Genomic DNA, 16,601 nt, shown 5'->3' on the forward strand with positions numbered 1-16,601 from the left:
AAAAGTGGGACATTTAACCCCCTCAGTGGCAGGTTTATAATTACCATGTCAGCGCAGCAAGCCCCGGAGATTCTCCTGAGGTAATTTGAAGTGGCAAACGTGTTCTGTGGCACAATAACTGTGTGTCCTTGCCAGCATTTCGGAACTACAGCTGTCCACGGAAATCTTCCGGGCTTTAACTGCATGGTCAGTACAGCAAGCCCCAGAGATTTTCCGGGCATGCCACTAAAAGGGTTAATGGGCAAAAAGGGACAGAGAGATTTGGGTAAAAAGTAGGGACTGTCCCTCCAAAAGAAGAACACTTATGAGGTATGACACTATATGGCCACTCACCTACTGAGCTCAGGTATTTCAGCCATATCAATTCTAACAGGTGCATAAGATAAAGCACATAGCCATGTAATACAGACATATGTTGGTAGTAGTATGAGTTGTAATCAAGAGTTCAGTGACTTTAACATGCTTGAACATGCTATCTAAACTGCATGCATCATGTTATAGAGCAGGAGGAGCTAAGCAGATTGATATATAGGGGGAAGATTCAGAAAAACTTGTATTTTATTCATTTATATGTCTGCACATTCTGAGCTGAACCGTCCAATGGCTGGTCCTATCAGGGATTGACAGCTACCTGTGTATGATTATACTTACAGGGCTGACTGCAGTTTGGACAGCATGTTCCTTTTAAATGCGGCACTGTTAAGGGATTCCACATTTGCTACAATTCATTTTGTGATTTGTTTAAATCAGCAAGATCTCTTCTGAACAACTGTAAGGGCTATTGTTGTGAAATGGAAACTTCTAGAAGAAACATCTGAACTACAGATGTAGCCAAGCTTAACTTGGCTGTGATAACTTTTTACAATAAGTTATCCTATCCTAAGCCATTGAAAGGGCAAATAAATGCATTAATTTTAATGCATTAAGAGTCAAGTTAAACCTTGCTACATCTGTATGAAGTTGTAAACCATGCAAACTCACAGAAGGGAGCTGCTGAGTGCCCAAACGTGGAGAGGAAAAAATGTCTATCTACAGTCGTATCACTCACTAGAGACTTCCAAAATGCCTCTAGAAGTAACATCAGCAGAAGAACTGTGCATCAGTAGGTTCCAATAGTGGCTGTTCTAGAACAAATAATCAATTAGCCCCACACCTCTAGTATAACAAAATAAATATATCTGATTATACTAGAGATGTATGGCTAATTGAAACATTGTGTGTTATATATACTTCTTTGCTTGTTTCCTGGACTAATCATTATTATCTGTATCACTATTAGAATAAGGTTTACTAGGTTCAAGAGTGAGGTTGTCCTTGTCAGGGTAGGTACTCTGCTTAGGTAGTAATGTACTAGGACCATACAGGATTTTGCTATTCTCTCTTGTTTTTAATGTAATAAATAAAGGTTATGTGTTTTATAACTGTACATCTTCATCATAACACTGCACACTTTGTTTACAAAGGTCCGAAGCATTACTCTATTTTCATGACCTCAGTGTACCATAAGTGTCAGAGTGAATCTCATAGTAAAATCTCATAGTCCTGTGTTAATGTGGTCTAAATGCTCCATAGGTGCAAAACATCTCCATTTTGACATCAATGTCTCACGTACACCATAATATGTTGATAGCGCTGTTACTTTACACATGTTACATTAATCACAATTGCTATGTCTACAAACATTCCGATACTCTTATGAATAACAAGCGAATTGATACATCTCAGTCCTTTTTCACCATTCCTCCTATCACAGGCCTGAGAACCATAATAAATTCTCTAGAGTGTGCACACTTTTACATTGGTGCCCCATTTACTGCCCGTCAGTGGGGGGGGGGGGGGGTATGCATCAACCGCATGTAGATCTCTGTGGTGCAGCTCTTTAAGTTCAGCTCTCCTCTCAGTTCTCCACAAGCCATTGTGCCTTACACATGTGGCATCCTTGTAGCAGCTCTTTTATTGCTCAAGGCAGGTTCAACTTTTTGGCCCCCAGGTCATCAGGACTGGTAGCTTCCCTGGTCACTGCCCTGGCATGAGGACAGTGCTACTCCTCAGTAATTGGCCACTGCCATGTCTCTGCAGATGTTGCTCTGTTGCTGCCCACTAGAACTGATGTTGGTGTTCTGTGAGTAGCACACACTGCTACTGCTAATTTTGCTCTGCTGTATGTACCTCAAACAAAATGACACCAGTCGCCCTTTAATAAGCCTTTCCACAAGATGGCTGCTGGCCCCCCTCCACACTGTCACATGAGGCTGCAAACCAATAGGAGATTATTCCAATAGCAATAGCCTCTGCTTGTATTGGAGTCAAAATTAATAATACAGTCTGCATCATTGTAACTTAGTCCAGAATGCCACAGTATGTCTGACAGTGATAGAAGGAAGGACTTAGTGCAACCGGGACCCAACGGAGCAGCTCAGCCTCTGCCATCACTAAGAGGGAATCAGGGCACTGCTCACCCCTCTTACATTAACTCAAACTTTGCAGGAGACAAAATGTCACTTTTCGACTAATGTTAATATAGTTAATCAATTGTCTGCATATATCTTACTGGAAAAAAAATGTTACAAGTGCAAAATGCTGAGTATTTTTTACTTTATTAGGTCTCGTGTATTAACAGGACAGGCAGTAATCCAATGTCCCCTAGTCAGTGAAGCAATTTAAGCTTAAAAAAGGTTGAAATTTGTTGCAATGATCATCAAACATACTTCAGTATCAACCTTGAACTGCTTCACAAATAAGAGGGATTTTGAAATGGCTTCCACAGCCCCCATGTAAGAGGTGCTCCCCTATGGAATAACACAGATCTTGACAGTTGAATAAATATTTTTTTTCTTCTTAACAATGGCATGAATATTTTTGAGCAGTCCACCTCTACCCAGGCCAGAGATCTCACAGTACGCCTGAGGATGGAATTGCAGCTGTGGGTCTCTGGAAGGCTACAACCTGCCACACCTCCATGCTACTCATAGTTTGCACCAGTCACTTAGTTTCAATGCACCTCTGTAGGACCTTGTGGTATGTATGGTCTCCGGGGTTATAGCATGGCCGACACAGTTCCATTTCAAGCCCTTAACAGAAAGGAGTACTGTCTGCTTGAGAAATCAGTCAATTTGATTAGTAAGAACAGCAAGAAGAGCAATACAGTTGTAACTTCAACACAGGTGGCACAGGTGAACTCTTGCTTGCTGCAGAACAGTATAACACTTGAACCTTAACTTTGTTACACTGGAGGAGAGATTACTCTCTCGCATATAGACTTCCAAGAACCCAATGGGCTTCTTAGACTTTGTTCACATCTGCGTGCCTCCAGCACAGATCTGGCACAAGACACCAGACAAAATAGGACAGCATGCTATGCTACAGTGTCCAGAAAATTGCTATGCAGTGTGACACAAACACGACCGGACCCATCATAGTTAATGGGTGTCATGAGGAACAGTTTGTATCAACGAAGTGCTGCATAAGGCACTTCAATCATTTTTGTTGTTCTGCTCCTGTAATGCAGCACCACTCAAACACTCTGGATCTCCTGGGCCCTGGTTTTAGCTAACAAGATTCTCCCCAGCAGCTATGGCACACTGAGCCACACTGCACAGTTTCACTTAGGCTCTTTGTCACCTTGCTTCTCTCTACATCATACCAACACTCCTCCTGGAGGCTGTGCTCAGGCCAACTCACTCATGTTGAATAGGATCTTCTGGCACCTAACACAGACACACTGCACAAACTCCCTCTGCTGCCAGAGGGAGTAATGAAGCAGTGACATTTACAAAAATAATTCATATTTTAGGTATGTTTCCTATGGAAGTTGTGTTGAAGGAACACAACTTTTCAGACAACTTATGCTCATCTAACAGACTGTGTTTCTCATCAATCTTGTAATATAATTTCATTAAATTTTTTTGTTTTACCAAGGTAAATCAAGACTGAAGTGACTACCACTAGGGGTCTCCCTTACAAGTGATCTGCAATATATTACCTGTTGTTAGGTATTGAGCTTCTGTAGTTGCTGGGATGCTGAAAATTGTTCTTAGCCGTGGGGGAAGACCTATTTTTACAGGCTGCTTCTGTGCACACCCCGGCTGACAGATTTGTAGTCAATGTGTAAAAAATCTCCACAATATCTGCCTTGGCTGCTGTTACAGCATCAGTGTGTGTGTTCATATTACTTTGGGTTTACTAGTCATTTAACCAGAATGTGTCTGAATGCCCAACTCCTACAATTACCCTGGATAGAAGAGGGGAGGGTATTCACATACCACCTTACTGCTGATTGAACAAGAGACAACACAATTGGAAGTGAGGGAAAGGAAGTACAGGACAGTGAACTACTGTCAGAAAGGTAGGCTTGCAACATGCCCCTGTCTGAAAGTGGATTGCAAACAGCAGGGCAGCAGAAAAATGGGGAAGGCTACCTAAAAATCAGAACTTACAGACATTAAACAGGATGCAAACAGCTGCAAATGAGGGAGTAAAGAGAACCTGGTATATTTTAGAAAACACACTGAAAACTCAGGTACATTTAAACTTCAGTCTGTCTTGTGTTTTGTTCTTACATGTAGGAACTTGGCTCCTCATTCTCAATACAAAAGCAGGAACAACATAATTTGCATTGTTGCCAAAAAAGTTTTACCAGCAGGAATGTTCGTAAAGTTGTAAATGTGAACTAAACTAAGTGCCTTGTATAAGCACATAAAAGATGCAATAGCTGTCAAATGGCCAGGTCTAAGAAGCAATTTGCACTTTAATGCAACCTGGTTAATTCAGATGCCTTTTAACCATACAGTACCGATAATAAATTATTTACTACACAGACTATAAAGACTCAAATGATAATACTAGTATATGCAGTACAAAATATGAAATATCTGCTGTTATTATTTACAATATACAATCATATAACGAATAGGCAACAATGAATAAATTCAGTATTCAAACCATATTGCAGCACTGTATGTGAGCCTTCCCCCCTACAGGTCTACGTTAGTGATGTTCCCTCATTTCCAAGATTCTTGAATTTGATTAGCCTGCCCTGAAGCCTTTATCAGCAGCGGTTATAGCAGGTAGAATCACAATGAGGCAGATTTATCAATGTGTCGCAGCTGCAAAGGTAACTTATGGAGACTATTTCAGGTGACTCGCGCCATGTTGCCCAAATGCTGCGAAATCTTTTGAAGCTACATAAGGTACAAGGCACGTTTCAATTTTGTTTTTCAGTAGTTTGGCTTGTTAGTCTTAATTATACAAAATATGAATCAATGGGACACAATTAAGATACAGTCCCATGTAGCGGTCACGCAGCTGGGTCGTACTTTGCTAGCAGCAACGATGCGGCTAAGAGCTCCACCTTGAGGCAAATCTGAATGGCATGCTAATAGATTATGGATTCATTGGATGTACGTTATTAAAACTAGGTACACTATGTGGATATTAGCACTTTACAGCCAGTGAACACGTAATTGTGTAGCAAGGAACATGGACTTCCATCAAACTGAAGCTCTTAGCCGCATCGTGGATGCAAATAAGAGATGAACCAGACACCTTGTGACCATTATGTATATATTAGGACTGGGGATCCACGCACTAGTGGGCAGTGGAGGAATAAGATGTGTCGTAGATACTGTAGCATCAAAATTTGCACCATTGTATCATGCAACATCCATTAACCCAATCGGATACCCTAGAAATCTCATAGAGGCACAATGCACACGGGTTAGAGAGGTGTCACATGATTCTTTAGCAACAGTTCCTAGAACAGAGAAAGGTGCGCGGATCCTGTTCGTATCCACTTATGGACCATTGAGTTTGAGAGTGAAGCGAATAATTTTGAAACATTGGCTTATACTCTCGTGTTGCCATTCAGAGGTTGCTGAATTCAATAGGCCCCCTATGATGGCTTACCAAAGAGCACGCAATTTGAAGGATAAACTGGTGCAGAATATGCGACTTACAAAGCCTTGTCTGACTCAGCGTACATTGACACGGGTAAAAAATGGTTCCCTGTTTGGGTTGTGTCTCATGTGGCAACCTTATGTGGGGAAATAGCTTTACACACCCACGCACAGGGACCATTTATCAGATTAAAGGCTATGACACTTGCTCTTCAACATACATCATTTATGTAATAACTTGCTCTTGTGGACTCATGTATGTTGGAGAGACCACCACCGAAGTGTGTAAGCATATTGCTAATCATAAAAGTAATATCAGGACACAGAAGACTGGTCTACCGGCTCCAAAGTATTTCACTAATTGTGGGCATTCAGTAAGCCAACTTCGATTCAGGGTAATTTATTCGGTACCTTTGAACATCAGAGGAGGAGATCGGGTTAGGAGGCTGAGGCTGTTGGAGGCAAGGTGGATTTTTACATTGGACACCTTGCAACCAAAAGGGCTAAATATTGAGTACAACCCACTGCCACTTATACTATGATCTTTTGTTAGGCGGTGATTCTTGTCCTTCGATATATTATATATATTTTTTCCCAAAATAATTATTTTTTTATTTTTTCCTACTTTGCTTAGAGAGATAATTCTTGCGCATTTGCATATTGTTATTTATTTTTGTATTGTTTTACCCTAGTTCCAGACCCACAGATGTAGGATGCGATGTTGAAAATTTAAGTTCTCACGGATTCATTCATTCATTCATTCATTCATTCATTCATTCATTCATGGACCAGTCTCCAATTTTTATGTATTTTGAAATAACTTTTTGACTTCATTAACAAAAATTTTTTTCTGATAATAAAAATATTTTTTTGCGGCAGGTATTTTTGAGTATTTGTATTTATACATACATACATAGCCCTTGGCTAGATTGCTCTTTTTAATTTAAGGAACAGTCTATTCAATTTTTTATGGTTTATATAATACATGTAATTAGTGATAAGATCTTTGGACCATATGGATATAAACAGCCAATACTATATACTGGGCTTAGGGTTAGTACTGGTCCATAGTTTGCCACCTTGTTTCGATTCCATGAATATTTTAGGTGATGTTTTGAAGGCAGGACCTCAATAGTTCCGCTTTATAGAAGCTATGTTGCACAAGCGCTGTAGCGCTGACAACACTATTGATGTCCATTCATTAAATGGCAGTAGTTCAGCATCGCGGGAACATGTATGACTCCCCGCACATGCGCGGTAGCATTTTCCTGACACTGACATCCATGCCAATGAAGAGCAGAAGCCCACGGTCGCGGTTATTTAGGGTAAACCCATGCATACACACTTTGATAGATGAAACGCCAGGCTCACGTAATGTGGCTGACAGTTAGTGATCTGCTAATTTGGGCATTATACAGAGATTTTTGCACACCTGCACCTGAGGTAATGGCTCTATTGGGGTTAGTCCCGTCGCAATGGGCGGGCTTTTAATGGTTTTTAATGAGTTTATGCTGGTGATTGGTTTAAATTTTAACTTGCATGTATTTAAAGGGTATGAGTATTCATTGTTGGTATAGACTAGAAAAAGACTGCTAGACCGTCGAAACGTTGTCTACTTGCGCACTTACAATAAAGATGGAGCACTCATTTATGTGAGTATTGTGCTGTTGAAATCCCTGATGCAGCTCTAATACATAAAGGACTATGCTGGATTATATGGGTCTGGGATCTGGACCTATTTTCTTGAGCCTGCATCATTCACCCAGAGTATACCTCCCCTCACACTGAGGTGCGTTCAAGTGCTGCTGCCACTCTTTCTTGTGGCATACACTAACCCAATGGGAATATTTACATAGACCAGCATTTTATACACCACGGTTAATTCAAAAGGCACTTGAGTAAAATGCACCAAATCTATTAGGACATGTCACTTAATAATCTGATACATCTCTGTCTATTGGTGCTTCAAAAATTCAAATCCATACCAAATATAAATGGAAAAAGGGCAAATGGTCACACATTTTTGCAAAGTGCAGCTCGCACAAGAATAAGCACCCTTTTTATGCTAGGATTCCAGCACACAACCCTTCATAAGGCTTTAAATTAAACTAAGATGGGCTCTTTGATTCTGTGTTTTGAATCTAGCTTTCTTAAAGAGCTCCTCCTTAACTTGGTTGTTCCACTTCTAGTTGTCTTGCGGCAAGAAGCAGATGACTCTGTGCATTTTGCGGTGCCCTGGGTTTGTACTGCAGACTAAGGGCTCTGTCACACGAGCGTATGCACTTTTGCATTCTCTCGACCGCGCCGTAAAATTGCATGAATGGCCATTTTCCCGCAATCACGGCCAGCATTTTCTCACCTATTCACACGACCGGGAGCAGCATTTTTAGCGAAAAAATACGTTGCACCCCGGAAAACCCTCGCTCTGCAAAAATCATCGGCCTTTAGCCTTTATAGAGGCTAAAATGTCTCCTTCTCCCTTTATTTTTCCAGCTCCCATAGGAGTCAATAGGAGCTTCCGCCGTATATTGGGCAAAAGATAGTTCCAGAACGTTTTAGCCACCGTATATACGCTGGCCGTATTTTGGTCTCGCATGTGCCATTTTTGACGGCCCAACATATTTATGCGCCGTATATTCGCTCATGTGAATGAATGCATTGAAACCAATGCCTCAGATGGTCGTGTAAAACGTATTGGGGAGACTCTAAAATGTTGATATACATATACAACAAAATGATCATTTATAGCCATGGTAAAAAGAATAGGATTTTCAGACAACCAATCAACCAATTTAAATGTATCTTCTGCAAAAGATCATTTTGTTAATCCCGCGGAAATCTCGTGGAATGACCGCAGTGGGACCACACAGAAATCCCGCGAGATTTACATGGCAGAAATGCAGCTTCAAAACTTGCGCCATTCGGCGCAGGTTTTGAATTGGCTTTGCCACCTGCAGTCTGCTGCGGCCATCTCTTCTCATAGAGAGGAGAGATGGCCGCAGAGGAGACGGCGTTGATTTCCGTGCAGCAGGTCAGTTTCAACGTGGCTCGGACGCAATGGTTTCTTCAAAGTGTGTGGATGAGATTTTTGCAAATCTCGTCCACTTTGCTGTTTAATCCCGGGACTAAAATTACAGGCGGAATTTCCGTGCATAAAGTCCGTATGGAAATTCTGCAGCAATTTCGCCCCGTGGGAACTCAGCCTAACAAACTGAAAAAAACTGGTTCTCTTAAAGGAACACAGCAGTAATATTATCCAGATGAAGGCAGGCCATAAAAAGGCAGAGCAATGAATAGTAGAGCTGATAGGAGGGGTACAGGAGGTGTTTCATAGACCAGTTTAGTAAAAGGGACATAAGTAGTCTGTGGTAAGAATCTATTTTACAATTTTACTATTGTGCGCTCTGATATTTCAAGGCTTATGCAGTAGATGAGTATTTCTATAAATATTTCCCAGCAAGATCACCTTAATAACATCAACAACTGATGGCGGTTTCTTAAGAGCCACAAGTGAAGAAGTAGTTTGATTATATAAATTCAAACTGTGTTAAATGGTTACACTCCTTCCACAACCCGTGTGGCTACATAATAGGTTTGCTGCTGGAGAGGAACGATTTTGGGATGTGCAATTATAGTATCAAACACATAGCCTTTTAGGAATACTATTTCTAATATTGCTGTCAGTATTGCTTTGTTCTGATGCTCTATAGCAAAGCCCTTTTAATTGCAATATTATGTATATGTTTCCCACAAATGACAAGTTTGTATTGTTAAAAAAAAGTCTGAATTTGAGCCGGAAACATGACTGCTACAGAGCGGCATAAATACAATTGGCCAGCTGTCTTCTCACTGTTATCTGTGTTGTGATCATACAGTTTTGCCAGACAGGCCAGACTTTGGATCTTCGTACTTCGGAAATGATGAGAGATGCTAATTGCATATTCATACATCTAAATAACACAGGCGAATTCACTTATAAGCAAGGAGAAGAAAGTGTCCACCATAATAAAGAAGAACGGGAGTGATCATATAAAGGATCATTTAAATATTGAGGATGCCCAAGAAGGCTTAGAAGGGTAAAGAGACAGTATGTGACAGTCTTATTGCTTATACAGGTTTGTTAAGAGGCAGGGTTATTGCAGATTATAAGCTTTTTCTGAATATTTGGGTTACATTTGAATGGTGGAAGAGTGTGATGTGATGCGGAAGTGAATTCCAAAGTACAGGGGAGGCAAAATAAAAATCCAGGAGATGATGATGCAGGAACAAACATGAAAGCAACAGAGAGAAAGGTCCCACAAGGTCCAATGATTACTGATGGAGAGGTATTAGAAATGTATGGAAGGAATGTAGCAACAGGTTGTGGACAGACTTATTGTATCTACTGTACGTCAGCTGAAGACTAAACAGCAGAATTTGACTACTTTTCCTGGGTATGTGAAAGTATTAAAAGGACCTGTGTTACACTGGTTAGTCAAGGGTTAATATAGTTTAGTCCAAAACTCATAAAAGCAGTGTGTCCTTACTGCTGGGGGCTCCAGCATTTCCTGGAGATCATTTTTAGTTATTGTATCCACATTCCTTACTCATATTAAATATAGTTAATGTATGCACACATCACATTGTGTAGTCATTCGTCAGTACTAAACTTTCGTAATACTTTGCTACTGTTCCACTGCAATAAGGTGTAACTTAGAGTGCTGTCTCCTGTGATTGGACAACTACACATTTCTTTGTTCTTCTTTGCATTATTAATAAAGTTAACACTGAGCTGGTCCTTTAGAAAGAGGACAATAGTGACATCACACATAGTTGATGTCTCTTGTTCTTTCTCCGATGACCATCGCTAAATAATTTGGACACTTGAGAGAATTCAGATCCTGATATCCTAATTGCCGATTCTAAATTTATGTTCAAAACTATTTTATTGAACATACATATGTAAATTACTTTCAATATTAGCTGTTGAACATTTTTGTAAATACAAATACATTTTCTACATATCTAATGACCAGGTTTGATGTCTTCTTCCGTTTCTTCATTTGCTTGTATATAACATGAATAAACATTTCAATCTTTTCTATGTTTCGCCCAATGATTCCTCCCCTAGGGGGACTCCCCCGTTTGTCTAGCTGTAGGCACCCCCATAGAAGGCCATGAAGCACAACCTTTTTCCCTCTTGTCCTATTTAGTCCAGTTCTATATATCCTTATATTTGTAAGATTTGGTTGAGGAAACTAAAGAAAGTGAGAAAGGAGAAAGCACGAAGAGGGGACAGTTCAAGGCGGTTAGGAAAAGAAAGATGCCCTAGTTCCAAAGACCAAAATTGATCATAGGATTTCTACGAATTTCTGTACTCAATCACCAGGGGTCTCTCATGATATCACTACACTCCCTAGTCATGATGTGAGCAAAGGAGAGTCTCGGAACTTTATAACGGTGCATGTAGCATAGAATCTGGAGCATCCTACTTCCATGTCGTTACATCTAAGCTCTTCATATATTTCAAGGAGCCCATGGCCTCCAACCACGCTACTCTCGGTATTGTAACACTCTGTCTCCAATATCTGGGGATAATCTGTCGCATAGTCATAGTAAAGTGCCTGAGCAGTCCCTTTTTGAGCTGAGAGACTGGGCACAGGGGAATAGATAAGAGCGCCAACTCTGGTGTGAACTGCAGTGAGGAAGCACAAATGGTTTGGCATAGTCGGGATCTATCTTGCCACAAAGGGGCGATGAGGGGGCAGTCCCGAATTTAAAGAAGTACTACAACAGGTACTATATACTAGGTTATTCCATGACTTAAAGGTGTATTCTGGGCTTTTTATGAGTGATGACCCATCCACTGGATAGCCAGAAAAGAAGTGGCAGCATTCGATGGTGAATTTGAATAAAAGCCAATCTTCTTTTCTGGCTACGACACGGGGACTGGAGGTCCATGCTCCCATTGGGGGCTTGGCATACACTTTAAGACCTCTGCATTATTGAGCATAATTTGGTGTGCTGCGGGTTCCTTACTTTGGATCCATCCACTGGATAGGTCATCACTAGTTAATCGGTGGGGGCCCCCAACTTGGGATCAGCTGGTTATCTTCCCAACTGTCAGTGCAGTGGGCTGGACATTGTCATTGTTGGTCAGGTGAGGGAGTGTAATAGGCAGGCTTCACTTCCATGAAAATCAGTTAATATTTATGTGTGAACAACGTTAAAATAAATTCTAAAAAACAATACTGAAATTGCTTTTTCTCCATTGCCCTCCAGCAAAAAATTTATAAAAAGGTATTCAATACTTTATATTTACCCAAAATTGGTTCCTATAAACACTAGAACTTGTTTTGCAAAATACAAAGTGTCATACATACCTTACACTTTTTTTTTTATTAATTAAAACCAGATCGAGGAACATGTTTAATTTTCTAATCTGTTTTTAGTATAGAAATTTTTACTCTGTTCCTACATGACAATGGGGGTGACATCTTTCTTGAGCTGCATTTAACAGCAGTCAGAGCATTTAGTAGATATACTTTATGGCAGCTTTATGGTCCATTGGACAGTAGCTGACCAACTGACTTGTATGGGAGACTGTTATAGGCATGTTTTGTGATCTGTACAGAGATAATTTTTCAGGGAGAGGAGTAGATAGTCACAGCTGATCACCTATTGTGAATGGTGGATCCTCTGTTATCTACATATAGGTGTTACCTCTCAGTGTAATCCTGCCTGTGATGTTAGTGAGATGACTGTTGCAAAGTTTTCTCTACAGGACAGAAATTGATATATTAGTATATTAAGCTCTGTGGTCAGTGTGAAAAATGCAAAATTTTAGGTTTTTGTTAAAAATATAGATTGCAACAGAAATTTAAAAGAAAATCACCAAAAATTCTAAAAAAATATGTTTAACACAAAAATGTGATTTATATATTGACACCTTCCCTTTAAGGTGAAAGAGACATGCACAAATTACATATTTATATAAGACATGCATTTAAAATCTACCATTAAAACAAATTACAGTTTCGGGAGGGTTTTTTCAATTTTAATGTGACTGTTAGGGTGTTAAGGGGTTAAATATGTTCTAGTTGGTAATTCAGACATTAAGTGCTGGGGGAAAAAAAGTCACACCTGACCCTGCATGTAAACAATATTTTCACAGATTTTTCATATATCCCCCAAGTTATACCCTTTCACTCTATAGTATCTTGTGGATGCCCAGCTTTCCATATGGTGACCAAGCCTTATTCAATAAGCTTTACTCTGACCATATGCATTAGATAAATGTCATTCAAATTCTTCAATTTCGGCATGATTGGCCAGCAATCTAGTGTTCAGACAGCCTCTTGATCATCGGCTGTTGGGCAAGAGAAGGATGGGGCCTTTTGGATATTATTGCCCATTCAAACACGTGTTCACGTTGGATTTGGGTGAAATAGCCATTGCCTGAACGAGCGAATAACTATAGCAGGTATACGGTTGGCATTACACACATACAGTATAATAATGCTTACAATGACACACAAACAATAAAGCCTAAATTGGATTCCTTCCTGTTACGTTCACCCTACTGTTTTCGAGATTTTGGCCAGCCTTCTTCCTTTTTTCTATTGCATCCTACTGGGAGTAATTTTTCTACCCAGGCAATTTGTATATTCAACGATATTCTGCTTAGTTTCACTAAGTTGATCACAAAAGCATTTAACTTGAAAGTTTATTTACCAGCAAAGCTGTGTATTACAAGTTTGACACTTGCTACATCTGTTCATTAATAATTTAGGCGACATTTTTATTCACTTAGTAACATAAAGGCATAATGAAACCTAAATGAAAAGCTATCTGCATTGCTCAAGTAACAAATGGCTAATTCTTAAATTAATTTTCAGATTCTGGAAATGCAAATCAGGCACATTTAATACTTACGGATGGAAGGGTATAAAATGCTGCTTTTCTTCATCGCTTTCAGCTTTCCCTTTCATCACATCAGTTATGTCCATTACTGGTGGAAGTAAACATCCAAGGTCAAAACTGAACATATTAATAATTTTTCAGAAACATGGCTTTGAAATGTGCTGTTAAAATGCTGAGAAATTCAAGGTGTCAAATAAATTAGATTTGCCTTCGGAAACCATTAACATCACATAATCACAATACACTTCTTATACTACTGTAATATGTTATGGGTACTTGAGTGTACAGATGAGTATTTCCAATACTATAACAAAAAATATTTCCAAGATTCATTAAATATGCTGTCTCACTAAGACAACCCTTACCCATATTATCTTTTATGACAAATTGATATCATACAGTGGAGGTCTCCCACTTCAGAACCCACGTCTATAAGCCAGATATAGGCGGTCCATAAATGTAATGATTGATCATTCTCTTCCATGGCTGGCATTTAGTGCTATGGTAGCTACAACTTTATTCACAAATGGTTTTTGTAGGAAGCAGACAACTCTGTTCCCACTGCAGTGGCCAGAATTGGTATTACATTCAAAAGTTCCTATTAAAGTGAATGTAATAAGAAGTCAGGCTACTGCAGTGGAAATAGAGCTGTCTGCTTACTGCCAAAATCAACTCCGTGCATAAACATACCAGCCTGGCAAACTGCTGATCGGTGGGCGCCCTGGGCAGTGGATCACTATTAATCTACTAAGGATACGCCATCAATAGTTTGCAACTGGACCAACCCTATTAGCATGTTAACATATTTTTTGAGGTTGAAGAAAGACATAAGTCCATCTAGTTCCACCTATTCTCCTGTAATGCAGATCCACATGAAGGCAAAAACTCTTATTAGTTGCTAATTTTGCTCATGTAAAGAGAAGAAAATTCTTTGTGGCTCCAAATATGGTAATCAGAATGAATTTGTGGTTTAACGAAACAAGTTGAGTAATTTAGTGCCCAAATTGCTGTGGTCAGTCCACGGACTTTGTCCTGCACAACTATGTTCCTAGCTATCCACTATGCAGTGAACCACAGTCCAACACAAATCAATTGAGATGTGCCACGCTTCATTGTATAGTTGGTTGTTGGGAGTGGCGCTGTACGTGTAAAAGTCAATGGGAGCTTGGTTGCTTTATTCTTATAATCATTAGGGGCAAGAGTTTGGAACCACTACAAAAACTATGTTATATTATATCCTAGTGATACACGACCGAAGAGACTATCTTTTAAAGTTAACATTTAGATTCTTTTCAACCAAGCACTATTTAGCACATTATTATGCAATGAAGAAGGGATGTGTCTCTAATATGTGTTCTGCTGACAGTAATGAAAAGAAAATGAATGAAAACTCTATTTTTTACCCAATACAGTGCCAACCTGCAAATAATAATTATGGTAAAATCATGCTGTGATGATGCAGTACCTGCAACTCCAAAGGGTCGCCTTAAACCTAGAGTCCACTTCTTTGCAGATGTTTCTTTAAGATCCATTCTTCCAATTCTGACAATTTGACACACTAAATATATCCTGTCTCTATTAAGATCTTTGTTTCCAAGATCCTAAAAAAAAAATTTTATTAAAAAAGAATCGTACAATCTGATACTTGTGTAAAAAAATCTAAAACCTTGGAAACCTCGAAAAGGAATATTAAAAACCTTACACAAAAAACTAAAATACAAACTTTCAGACATATTGTCCCAGTTCTCAATTTATAGATACATATTTAGTAGAAATAAGAGAGGAAAGGCATAATGGCTTTTATACACAGCCATTGACCCTTCAGCTGTTTTTCATTAGTACCACTTATTTTTCCAGGCTTTTTGTTAGCCCTGCCACAACGTTTTGGAGATGCGTTGCTGCCATCAATTTCTAAATGAGTTTATTTTTTTTAAATAAAATGAAAAAATGTCTCACTTTCAACTTATACTTATATAACTACAATAAAATGTAGTTATATAAGATTTTCATTTCAGCGCACTTTTTTTCTCTTTACATTTATTTACATTTTACACAGTGTCCCACCTCTTTTGGAATTGGGGTTCTATATATAAGATTGACAGCATTCTGTTACAAATCAGTAATCACTGTAAATCTTAACAAACTATAATTGGCAATTTACATGTATAGTAGTAATCTGTTAAATTGTAAATGAGCAGTTACGTATAGATACCAAATAACCCATGAATGCCCAGTTATCCACACTAACCAAATAAACTGTAATAATGTACACAATGGCTGTTACATTTTTTAGAGTAATAAAGATTACTGTACTTACCGTAAAAACGACCTTTAAATTGTTAAGCATGTCTATTTCTTTAGGAAATCCTTTGCTTCCCCATCTCACCAAATAATTCTCACTGTAAAGATAAATTCTCAAATCACATATTTTTTATAATAATTCATAAAAACACAGCATTGGCTTAAATATATTACTGATTAGAAGACAATGGGGCAGATTTACTAATCTTGTCTAATTAATTGATAAACAAGTTAAGCCCCATTTGCACGCAAAGATGAGAGCTCAAAATTTGTTCAAAAGATAGGATGATTGACAGTCTAAGTGGTTATTTTGCATAAGCTGCTAATTAGCACTAATATCCATTAGTAGTTTATTAGCTTCATTTGCATGTAAATGAGCTTCCCTGAGCTGTATGCAGAAAACAGCAGGTGGTCTGTTATCTGCATACAGCCCCTTTGTTCTCCCGGGAACTGCAGCTGAATGCAATGTTATCAGCACTGCCTGTGGAAAATCACAGCCTGTGG

General features: G+C 39.1%; 1 protein-coding gene across 2 annotated transcripts in view; it reads right to left on the reverse strand.

Moving 5' to 3' along the window:
* Positions 1-16,601, reverse strand: part of DOCK2 (dedicator of cytokinesis 2) — a 677,690-nt gene that overhangs the window by 535,498 nt on the left and 125,591 nt on the right. For both annotated transcript variants that reach the window (XM_066591098.1, XM_066591097.1), the window contains exons 9-11: positions 16,114-16,195; positions 15,262-15,397; positions 13,809-13,884 (exon numbers count right to left, since the gene is read on the reverse strand). In XM_066591098.1, the coding sequence (XP_066447195.1) occupies positions 13,809-13,884; positions 15,262-15,397; positions 16,114-16,195 (294 nt within the window). The remainder of the gene's footprint in view (positions 1-13,808; positions 13,885-15,261; positions 15,398-16,113; positions 16,196-16,601) is intronic.

The sequence above is a fragment of the Eleutherodactylus coqui genome, chromosome 2 (assembly GCF_035609145.1).
Source record: "Eleutherodactylus coqui strain aEleCoq1 chromosome 2, aEleCoq1.hap1, whole genome shotgun sequence".
In the NCBI taxonomy this organism is placed as follows: Eukaryota; Metazoa; Chordata; class Amphibia; order Anura; family Eleutherodactylidae; genus Eleutherodactylus; species Eleutherodactylus coqui.